Source organism: Lichenostomus cassidix, chromosome 14, assembly GCF_008360975.1.
Source record: "Lichenostomus cassidix isolate B80296 chromosome 14, HeHo_3.0, whole genome shotgun sequence".
In the NCBI taxonomy this organism is placed as follows: domain Eukaryota; kingdom Metazoa; phylum Chordata; class Aves; order Passeriformes; family Meliphagidae; genus Lichenostomus; species Lichenostomus cassidix.
The window spans coordinates 15,764,303-15,774,899 of NC_139495.1; the positions used below are offsets into that span (position 1 = coordinate 15,764,303).

A 10,597-nucleotide genomic window follows, 5' to 3' on the forward strand; every position below is an offset into this window, starting at 1 on the left:
TCAAGAGGTGAAGCTTCCTTCTTTTGTTAGGAATTTAACAGAAATGCCTGTAGCCACACATTTCAGCTGATCAGCACACCTGCTACTCAGAAAGGTCTGTCACTTTTAAAGCCTGGCATGAGGGATAGGGTCAAAGTGCACTTCTGACTTTGTTCCTCTGAAGTCAAAAGTCAGGCAGCCAGTGTGACCAGGTCAGCAAATCCGTGGCAGCAGTGGCAAATTTCCTTTTAACTTCACAGAAAACACATTTTGACAGGGAGACAGAGAGACACAGGGAAGGAGGGAGAAGGGATATCCTTCCCACATGACATGAAATGCCACTCTATGGTGCTTCATCTTAAGTATTTCATTCTCCTCTTGACAATTTTCTTGCAGTTGAGAGGGCAAGTCCCCTCTCACTAGTGCCATCCCTACATCTGCCACCACCTCAAAACAGAGTTTGTGTGCTGTGAATATGCAAGCTGTGCATGAGACAGGGTGGGCCCAGCATCCACCTGTGAAGGCTGCAGCCTGCTGGGTTGTTAAAAGCTCTTAAAATCCAGAGTTGAGGCTCCGGCTGCTACTGTCATTACTATTGCTATGCAGGACAGCGTTTGTAGCAACTTCTATTTCACCAGCTAGTGTAGCTGCACAAACCAGACACGTAAACCCAGTGCAAGTGGGACTCATTGCTCACTCCACTGGTCAGATGTGCCTGGATGAACTGAGGCAACGCCAGCCAGGAGCATTTGGTGTGCTAACACACACAGTGTGCCTGGCCAACCGGTGCCCTACGGCTACCACGGCAACAGACCCTGCAGGAGCACCGCTCCCACACAGTCCGGCCCTGCTCTCGTCCTGTTCGCGTTAAGACCTTCCGCCCGCCCCACCCCAGCTGTGACGCCATCGCCGCGCGACGCGCGCTGCCCCTTCCCGCCCGCTGCGTCATTCGCGAGCGACGGGCGCGGAGTGGCAGCGGTGCCGAGGATGTGAGTGCGGGACGGGGGCCGCGCCATCCGCGTCCATCCGCCCCGGCCGCGGCCCGTGCGGCGCCGCCGCCGCGCGGGACACCGGGGGGAGCGCGCCGGGGCCGCCGAGAGGCGATGGCGAGGGGAGGGTCAGGGATGGGGTCTCGGAGCCGCGGCGTCCTGGGGGCGGGGAGGGGAGGCTGGGCCGGGCCGGGGCGGGGCCGGCCGAGCCCTGCAGGGGAGCCGGCTTCGGGGTTTCGCGACAGGGCCGGGGGGAGGAGCGCTGTGCGGGCCCGAGGGGCGGGTTGCTGTGCTGATCTCGCGGCCCCCTGCCCCACGGGCGCTATACGGGATCCACGGCGTGCGGAAGCGACCTGCCCCGCGCCTCTCCAGCCCCAGAGCTGGGCCGAGCGGTCGTAGTGGGCAGAGAAGTGCCGATCGCCGATCCTTCCTCACACCAGGAATTCTGCTGGTTTGCAGGTGAAGACCTGAACCAAGCTGCCAATAAAGGACTCCCCTATAGCCATACATGAAGTTCGGGGGCGAGTGAGGTTGCTTCCTTTGCCACAGAACTGCAGCTCTAAGAGTGCAGATTCTGTCTCTGAAGCAGACGCGTGTGTGTGATGGACGTTGGTCTGTGTAGATTGCTCTTAGACTTTCTGTTTTGGGATGGGTGCTCCTGAACCAGTCATTTGTTAAAGAGTGAGAGTTTTTTAATGGTAGGGAAGAAGCATGTCGCTTAGAAACACATTGTTGTGCAGCCTTGTGATTTATTCTTTCCACGTTTCCATGCGCATGCCTGAACTTGTGCAGGTGAAAATGCCCACTGGTTAGGCTGAGGTTTCCAACCGAAGCGAGCTTGGCCAGTGGAATTCCTGAGAAAGGAACAAAGCAGAGTAAACTCACTGGCTAGTTTGGAGACTGCTTAAATGCAGCATCATTTGCTGAATGTTCAAAAGCCATGTAACTAATCTGCCTGGTAAGCACCTGTCCCGAGGAGTAGTGAGCAGTGAAACCTGAAAGGAGATTGTAGCCAGGTGGGGGTCAGGGTCTTCTCCCAGCCAAGGGGCAATAGGACAAGAGGACACAAGTCTTAAGATGCACTGGGGAGGTTTGGGTCAGATGTTAGGAAGAATTTCTTCGCAGAAAGGGTGATTGGCTAGTGGAAGGGGCTGCCCAGGGAGACTGTGGGCTCACTGTCCTTTGAGGTGTTTAAGAGAAGACTGGACATGGCACTCAGTGCTCTGGTCTAGTTGACATGGTGATGTTGGGTCAGAGGTTGGACTTGATGGGCTCAGAAGTCTGTTCCAATGTTATTGATTCTGTGATTCTATTTCCTGCTTCACTAGCAGGCTGGGTAACAGCAAATGTGCTGGTCTTTATCCATGTTCTCTCTTCCCTTCTCCCAGAAGGGATAAAACTGGATCTGACTCTTGGACACTAACAGATAGTTTTGCATGCTGATAACATCATGACTCTGATAGTCCACAGGTGCAGGAGAAGCTGCTGTGTAGGCAGAGATAACTCAAACCTGGCTATGGGATATTTAGAAGAAAAAAAATTTTCTCTGGGTGACCTAATTTCAGCCTTCCATTGCCTGAAATGAATGTATAAGAAAGATGGAGAGAGACGTTTTACAAGGGCCTGGAGTGCCAGGGCAAGGGGGAATGGCTTCCCACTGACAGAGGGCAGGTTTGCATTAGAGGTTAGAAAGAAATTCTTCCCTGTGAGGGTGGTGAGACCCTGACAAAGGTTGCCCAGAGAAGCCCCATCTCTGGAAGTGTTTAGGTTCAGGTTGGAGCAACCTGGTCTAGTGGAAGGTGTCCCTGCCCATGGCTGGAGTTTGGAAAGTGATGAGCTTTAAGGTTCATGCTATCTCAAACCAATCTGTGATTCCGTGATTTTATGAAAGGAAAATCTTAAGTTTTCTGGTCTTGTGAAACCAGAAACCTGTCTGTTCTGTACTGCCCAGCTGCGCTAATGCAGTGACTTTCAACTCCTGAACCGCAGCCCCCTCACACCTTGCACTAGAGAGGCGCAGAGCTGGATAGAAATGCCGTAAAGCTGAGTGACATACACAGGTTTGCATGTCTTGGCCGCCTTTGCAACACCTGTGGGACAGTCCATGGACTGCTTTCTTCCTGCCGCTGGTGCGAGAAGAGACACTTCCTCTCCCAGCAAGCTCTGCCAGTGGCATGTCTGTGGTGTGGGTTTCCTGTCCTCCATGCAGAAAGGCCATGCGTGCTTGTTTTCTGCAGGGATCTGGTTTTGTGAATATTCATTTGTGTTGCTTTTTGCAGTTGGCGTATTAGGGAAAATTGTGAAACTGAAAATCAGGAAAGCAGTTCTGTCTGTTCAGAGGTAATCTCTTCTCAAACATAAATTTGATTGCAATTCAGAGAATTAAGTAATTGCTTACCAGAAGCAACAAGATTGTTGGATGCTGTGAGCTGGAGAGGATTTTTCTTGTTCACTGAGTTTGCCTGTGATGTACATGGAGGTGGAGATGTTTGCAGCATCCTGCATTACTGTGTTTATTCAGTGCCACTGCAGATAAGGCTGGCAGCTCCAACACGCTTCTGCTCACGCTTCCATTCCCTGAATGTTTCATTTCTTGGTGGTTGAAGATGTCACACTCTTTTAGAGGTTATTAAAACGTTGAAGGCAGGTTTGTAATGCAGGTGTTAAACAATCCCCATGGAGTAATCAAATTGCATCATGTTTATAGACATTGCAGATTTTTTTGATGGATGCAGCCCTCACATGGGAAACAACTGGAAGTCAACTAATGCCTAGCCTTTCAGTGCTAAATAGAGGGGTGTTAAAGTTGTCTCTTTTTGGATCTAGAGCAAAGATGGAGCTGATGGAGGGTAGGTAAGGTCAGAATCCAGTTTAGACTTTCTGCTAAGTTGAAGTGAGAGCTCCTGTGGCAGCAGTGCAGCAATCTCAGCAGTGCAGCAATGCAGCCCTTTCGCCTGGTCTTACCAAGGCTGACAGAGCATTGGGAGCAGCTTGTTGAGGCTGGAAGCAGCCTTAATTCAGTAAGGGTTTGTTATCCACAGCCCTTCCTTTCTGACAAATACGTGCTGCATGGCACAAACTGGCTTTGGGGAAGGCTAGTGCTTGCTCCTCTGGAGCCGGGTCTGTGTTAAGAGGCATGAGCTGCTTGTTCATCTTGCAGAGAAAATGGATGTCTTCTGTCTGCCTTTTTTTTGGTTGGATAAATAAGGTGTTTTGTATTTCTGTGAATGTGAAACAATAGTGCAGACTGTAAGGTGAGGCCCCCAGTGCTGGTGTGAGGCACTGCTAATGTGTCTGACAGGATGTGTGACTTGGGACTCTGGAGAAGGCAGTGGATGTCCAGTGTGTTGCTAGCAGGTTTGCTGTTTCATGCCTAACTGTTAATTTCTTGTTTGTGAACCCATTTATCTTATAACTAGGCTGTTCTGTGAGGTTTATTGTGCTCAGTTAGAGATTGGTTCTCTGAACCAAGGAGTTAGATGTGAGATTTGCAGTAAGTGGGGCCCATTCAGTGCTGCTTTGGATGCTTCTGAAGGGGAAAAGGAGTTAACAGGATTGAAAAAGAAGAGATTGCTAGTACTCAGTAAAAATTCTAGCACTAGGTAATCATGCTATCCAAATTTTCTAGGCTTAAAAAAATTGGGATGTTATAGAGTGCTTAGGCTCTCCCAGTGAGGGTAAGGAATTGGAAATGGACCTCTTTCTGAGTGAATTTCTGTGTGCTATGGCTGTCTTCCTCCAAGATGCTCTGTAATGTGAAATATTTCCCTTTCTCTAAAGTGTCTGGAATTGTCTAATGTTTTAAATCCACAGTTATGGTGATCCTGACTTACATTCAAAGTTCAATGTTTTGTGTTACTGTTGTGTTCTTTGTTTGGGTGTGGGGCTTTTGTTGTCTGTGTTTTTCTGAATTGAGCAATGCCTTCTGCAATTTGTTGTTGAAGGGCTCCCTCACCAACCAAGCGCAAGGACAGGTCTGAAGAGAAGTCAAAGGACCGGTCCAAGGATAAAGCAGCCACTAAGGATTCGGGTGAAAAGGATCGTGGTCGGGACAAGACGCGTAAAAGACGCAGTGCTTCCAGCGGGAGCAGCAGTACCAGGTGGATACTTTTATGGGGAGTAACGAATGACAGCATTTTCAGAAATCAGTAGCCTAATTTCTGGTAGTCTTGGGCCTGTTGAAAGCTTGTGTTGTGTTAGTCACAGTGCAATTTTGTCTAACTTAAAAAGAGTTTATATTTTAGGTATGAATTTCTTTGGCTGTCTGGTGAGCTGTAGAGCCTCAGTCACCTCAGTTGCGCTCTCTGTAGTTGTCGGAAGTTTTTCAGCCATTGTTTTTCTGAGTGTTCTTCTCCCCCTTTAAAACAGATCCCGTTCCAGCTCAACTTCCAGCTCAGGGTCCAGTTCCAGCACTGGTTCTAGCAGCGGCTCAAGCTCCTCTTCTGCCTCCAGCCGCTCTGGGAGCTCCAGCACCTCACGTAGTTCCAGTTCCAGCAGCTCCTCTGGATCTCCCAGTCCCTCTCGACGGAGACATGACAACAGGAGACGGTCCCGCTCCAAGTGAGTTTTATTTGTCTCCTAGGAATTGCCAGATGCCAGGTTAATTCCATCTAGAATACAAGATGGTGATCAGAACAGATTGTTCTCTGAAGACCATTTGCTTTCTCCATAGTTAGAGATCTGAATTTTGTTAGAATGCATGTGCTCCATTTCCTTAGAATCCAAAGGTACGCCCTGTAGGAACAGAGATTAAAATTCTAGTTTTTAAGAGTTTAAAGAGTTTAAATATTGTAATTTTTAGAGGCAGTTTTAATCAATTTTTCTTCAGTAGTATGGGTCTGTATCAGAGTAGAGCTCTTCACTTCTTGTAAACTACAGCCATGACTAACAGAAAAGTCAGGGCTAAAACCAGGCTGTATGTGTGTGTGTGTATTTATACTTATACTTTAGTTATACTTTACTTATATTTATACTTATATTCTTACTTATATTTATATTCTTATTTATAAAAAAATAAAATAGGAAGGAGGGCAAAGGAAGCCCCTGTAAGGGCGATGTGGGAATCAAACTATCTTAATGTCTGTACAGTTTTTCCTTTGTGTAAGGCGATGAAGGCTGATAAAAATCTACTTAGGGCAGTGTGGGGTTTTTAGTGTATCACTCAATTTATGGACTTTAAGATTAGGGAGAAGCATAAATATAAATTTTCTACGTACTGACTTTTTTACAGATTAAAGTTTCATTCCAGATTTTTTTAGCTGCAAAGGCATTGTGACGTGTAGCTAATTAAATAGATTTTTTAACACTTTTGGACCTCTGTAGTAAAGAGAAGATACAGAGACACAAAAATCATTGAATCCATTTATTTGCCTAGTTGTGGTACGCTTCGGTGTTTATAGCCTTTTTTTTCCTGTTTAATTGTTGAGGCAAATAAAGTTTCTGTGTTTACAACTGAGAAATGCTTTAATTATGACCACAATTTCATAGAAGTGCTTGCTAAATTTCGTGTTTGTTACCCTAGTTGCAATGAAGTTGAAAAGTTGCAAAAAAAAGTTCTCAGATTCCAAAAGCTTCTAAAGCAAAAGCAGACAAGTGCAAGTCCTGAGGTGTTTCTGAGTGGAACACCCTCACCACAACTCCAACACTGTAATTTCTTCAGGAAAAAGATGCCCTTTCAAGAAAAATGTTATTTTTAACCATGTGATAATGACTGGCTTCTTGGTTTTGTCTTGCCTGAAAAATGTAAATGTTTTCTGTTGTCCAAATCAGGTCCAAGCCACCGAAGAGAGATGAAAAGGAGCGGAAGAGGCGGAGCCCATCACCCAGACCCACAAAAGTGCATGTTGGAAGGCTCACTAGAAACGTGACCAAGGTAATAATGGCATGTTCCCCTGTAGTCAAGCATTCATGTTCTTCTGTGAGAATGTGTGAGCTGCTCTTTCAGAGCTCTCGGGACTTCTTGGTTACTGGAACGCTGCCAAGGCGTTGCTGTTGGAAATTCTTTCTTTATGTCCAGATTGGTCAGTGAGGAGAATTTTGGTAGGATTTTATTGAGTCAAATACTGTGAAGGCTTCTGAGATATTGTAGTGCTTAAGAGGTCTGTCTGGTTTGTCAGTATTGCAGGCCTTACATTGTGCTTTACTAGGAAGAAAGCTATAGAATTTGGGCCAACAGCTGAAATTACCTTGGAGGCCTAAAGGCTGTCTGGCAGTTCTTGATAAAGGATCTGCAGTGAGCTGGGCTGGCTTGAGTTGTCCTTGCTAGACTGTAGTTTAAATGTCTTCAGGGGTAAAAGGTTTAGGCTGCTGAAAAAACAGTGTGTTGTAGATTTACTGCTCTGTGCCAGCCAGATCTGGCCAGTGAGTGTGGTCTGTGTCCATAAGGTGTGCGCTCTCTCTCTCTGCAGGACCACATCATGGAAATTTTTTCCACTTATGGAAAGATTAAAATGATTGACATGCCAGTTGACAGGCTAAACCCACACCTCTCCAAAGGTTATGCTTATGTAGAGTTTGAGAACCCAGATGATGCTGAGAAAGCCCTGAAACACATGGATGGAGGTAGGTTCTGTCCTTCAAGGAGCCTGGGGGCTTTTAAAAATCTTCAGAGCAGATGGGTGTAATCAGAAAATGAGTTAGAGGTGATAGGGATGTCTTCAGTGAACTGATCTAAAATACTGTCAGTTTACAGCCCAAATGGCTTTTGTGAAGTTCAGGACAGATCTAAGAAATCACAGAACTGTTAAAGCTAATCTTTTTTTCAAAGCAGTAATAAAATTCTTTTAAGTTTCTTTGAAAACTCTTCCAGGTTAACATCTGAACTGCAGTTTGGTGGGATTAGATAAAGAAATCTAGTGTGTGTGTAGACTTGGTCAGAATAGCACTTGAGCAGGGTGTGGAGATAGGACCGTGGACTGATCCCAGTTCAGTTGCTTGTGACAAAGCTGTGAGTTGCAGTAATATGTGTTTATGTTAGTGTTGAAAAATACTTACTTCTCCCTGTTTCTGTGATTCCCCTAAAAAGGCCAGATTGATGGTCAGGAGATCACAGCCACAGCTGTGCTGGCACCACGGCCTCGGCCGCCTCCCAGACGCTTCAGCCCCCCCAGGAGGATGCTGCCACCGCCGCCGATGTGGCGCAGGTCACCCCCTCGCATGAGGAGGAGGTGAGAGCTGGGACAATGCTTTTCCTTCTAGGTAGCAACTCATTATCACTGAAAGACTTGGCATGGAGACTATCCTGTTTGTCTTGATTTTCCCCGTCAAGTGACAGTAATGTATTTTGGGCATCGGTTGAACCCGGGTTGCAGTTCCTAACTCCTTAGCTCCAGGGTGCCTGCTCTGGTCTGCGCCTTGAGAACTGTCTCTGGGAAGGGTCAGGTGCTTCCCAGTCTGTTCCCTGGAGCCCTTTCTGCATAAAGGCTTCAAGGTGAAGTGGGAACAGACTCTGGCTGACAGAACGCTTGTGGCAGCCTGCACCAGCTGCTTGTTTTTCAGAAGCCCTTGTACCTCCTTTCCTTATTTCTGAATAGGCACGTGACCAAAAAGCAGACGTATGTCAGGTGAGTAGAGTACACCGGCCCCAAGGTGTGACCTGACAGTTGTGCATCTTGGGGCTGCCTGATTGTGCACAGATAAGTTATTCTGAGTCTTCAGTGTTTACATGTCTTCTAAATGTGCTTAAACACTTGCCAGTAATAACTTGATTGCTGAACAGCTTTGAGCCACAGGTTTAAAAATGAGCAGTAGTTACTGTGGCACAGTATCATGGAGGCTTCTTGGTCCTCATTTAAACACACCTTTTGCTGAGGTCTCAGAGATGCAGGTTTGCTGTTCCCTCCTCCTTTGTTATCTTTCCTATTCCAGCTTTTACTGTCCTCTTAAAGCTCTGTTAGTATGCTGTGCCTGGATTCTCTGTGTCATAACAGAAGTTGTACTGTTATGACTGTTGTGGCACTGAGAAGCTTGAAGCTAAACTATTCCTTGAGTTAACTTCCTGTAAGGGGCTTCCTTGTAATTTGAAAGGGTTTGGATAAATCGTTCCTTTGAGTATCACTGTTCCAGGAGTCAAAGCTGACTTCAGGTGATGGAGGATCTGATGTAGAATGAACTTGAGCTCATTTTCCTCAAGGAAGAAGATAAGTTTCTTGTCTGTTCGGGTGTTTATAATTTTTTCCAGTTCCTGAAGCAGAGGGATAGCCAAAATATTCCTGCTGTGTAGTCAGTCCTCTCTGGAGCTGCCTATGTTTTGCTCAAACTCTTTTCCCATGGCGTGTGAGGGATTTTGGCAGGAGGCAAGGAAGCATTTTTAAAAAGTTGGTAGTTGAGCTGACCAATTACTCAAACATGTTGCTCTTGTCTCCTAACAGAAGCTTTTTCCCCCTTCCCTGCTAGGTCCCGATCTCCTCGGCGCAGATCCCCTGTTCGCCGGCGATCCCGGTCCAGGTCTCCCGGACGAAGGCGCCATCGCAGCCGCTCCAGCTCAAACTCCTCAAGATAAAGCAAAAGGACTGGAAAGCTTTTTTCTTTTTAATTTAAATCCTATCAAGTGAAATATTGTACCTTTTTTTTTGTAATGAGTCTGAGTGAGGAGGAGTGAGAGATAATGCTGGCAGTGAAGGCAACGTAAGAGGAGAGAGCACCAGTTCCTGGCCAGGAGCCTTTGCTGTGAGGCTTCTGGATTCCTGGCATTGAATTGAAATTATTTTAAAATGGCTTTGATTCTAAAGGCTGCAAAAACATCTTCTCCAGATAGAGGGAAGGACAGATATTTCAGCCTCTCTTTCTCCAGTTAGCAGCTGCTGCTTGGTGATTGTAAACTCTTAGCACGCTGTACAGACCAGCATGTGTATCTTGAGCTACTTCAGAGCCCCAGTGAGTAAGAAAGGGAGGGCACATGCCTTGATCTCCAGATGCCAGCACAGGATTTTTCTAGGCAGCTGGAGCCCAGACCTGCCTGAGACTTAATTCAATACAGAGTTGTTGCGTTCTTCCAGTTTCCCTTGGATGATTTAGTTTCTGCAGAGTAAGCTCCTGTAATGTTTGTACCAGGCAATAACCACAGAAACAGCAGTCCAGCCCAGTGAACATGGCAGTATAGAGAAGAAGCTGGAAATCCTAACAAATGTTTTGTAGCTGTCCCCTTAAGTGATTTCTTCCACCATTTCTTTGAGGATATTGGTCAAAACTTCCTACTCAACCCACAGTGAAACACTGTGAGTGCTTTTACAAATCCCAAATGAGCAATTGAGCACCAGCCCCCTGTAAACTGCAAGGCAGATAGGGAGGTGTGAGGCCAAAATGCTGGCTGAATTAACTGGGGTTCGCATGGGGAAAGGCAGAGAATTTACCACCTGTTGTACAGTCAATACTATACAGATTTTCTTGTTTTGTTTTGTATAACTTCGTATCCTTTTGAGCCATGTTGTGTTTGTACTTGTGTAGAGCAAGCAATTGTTGAATAAAGCAGTAGGGTTGAGAGTAGCCGCGCTTCCTCGCTGCGTTGCTGTACGCAAGGTGGGGATGCAGGAGGAAAACCCGCAGTGTCGTGTGGGGCGGGGCCGCTGTCTCTTTAAAGAGGCGGGGCTTGACTCCCCGCTTCCGTGGGCTGGCGCCGCTCATTGGCTGCC

General features: G+C 46.8%; 1 protein-coding gene across 1 annotated transcript; it reads left to right on the forward strand.

Moving 5' to 3' along the window:
- The first annotated feature begins 986 nt into the window (after positions 1 to 986).
- Positions 987 to 10,451, forward strand: RNPS1 (RNA binding protein with serine rich domain 1). The gene is made up of 7 exons (XM_085075313.1): positions 987 to 1,096; positions 4,913 to 5,068; positions 5,337 to 5,528; positions 6,738 to 6,840; positions 7,376 to 7,529; positions 7,993 to 8,134; positions 9,363 to 10,451. Exons 1-7 carry the CDS (start codon positions 1,083 to 1,085, stop codon positions 9,466 to 9,468), a joined length of 867 nt encoding a protein of 288 aa, XP_084931439.1. The 5' UTR covers positions 987 to 1,082; the 3' UTR covers positions 9,469 to 10,451.
- Positions 10,452 to 10,597: the final 146 nt, after the last annotated feature.

What these genes read in the sequence shown, in the direction of transcription:
- RNPS1 (XM_085075313.1), top strand. An exon ending in AGCGGGAGCAGCAGTACCAG is followed by an intron (nt 5,069 to 5,336) that starts GTGGATACTTTT and finishes CCTTTAAAACAG; the next exon opens with ATCCCGTTCCAGCTCAACTT. An exon ending in CCTGAAACACATGGATGGAG is followed by an intron (nt 7,530 to 7,992) that starts GTAGGTTCTGTC and finishes TCCCCTAAAAAG; the next exon opens with GCCAGATTGATGGTCAGGAG.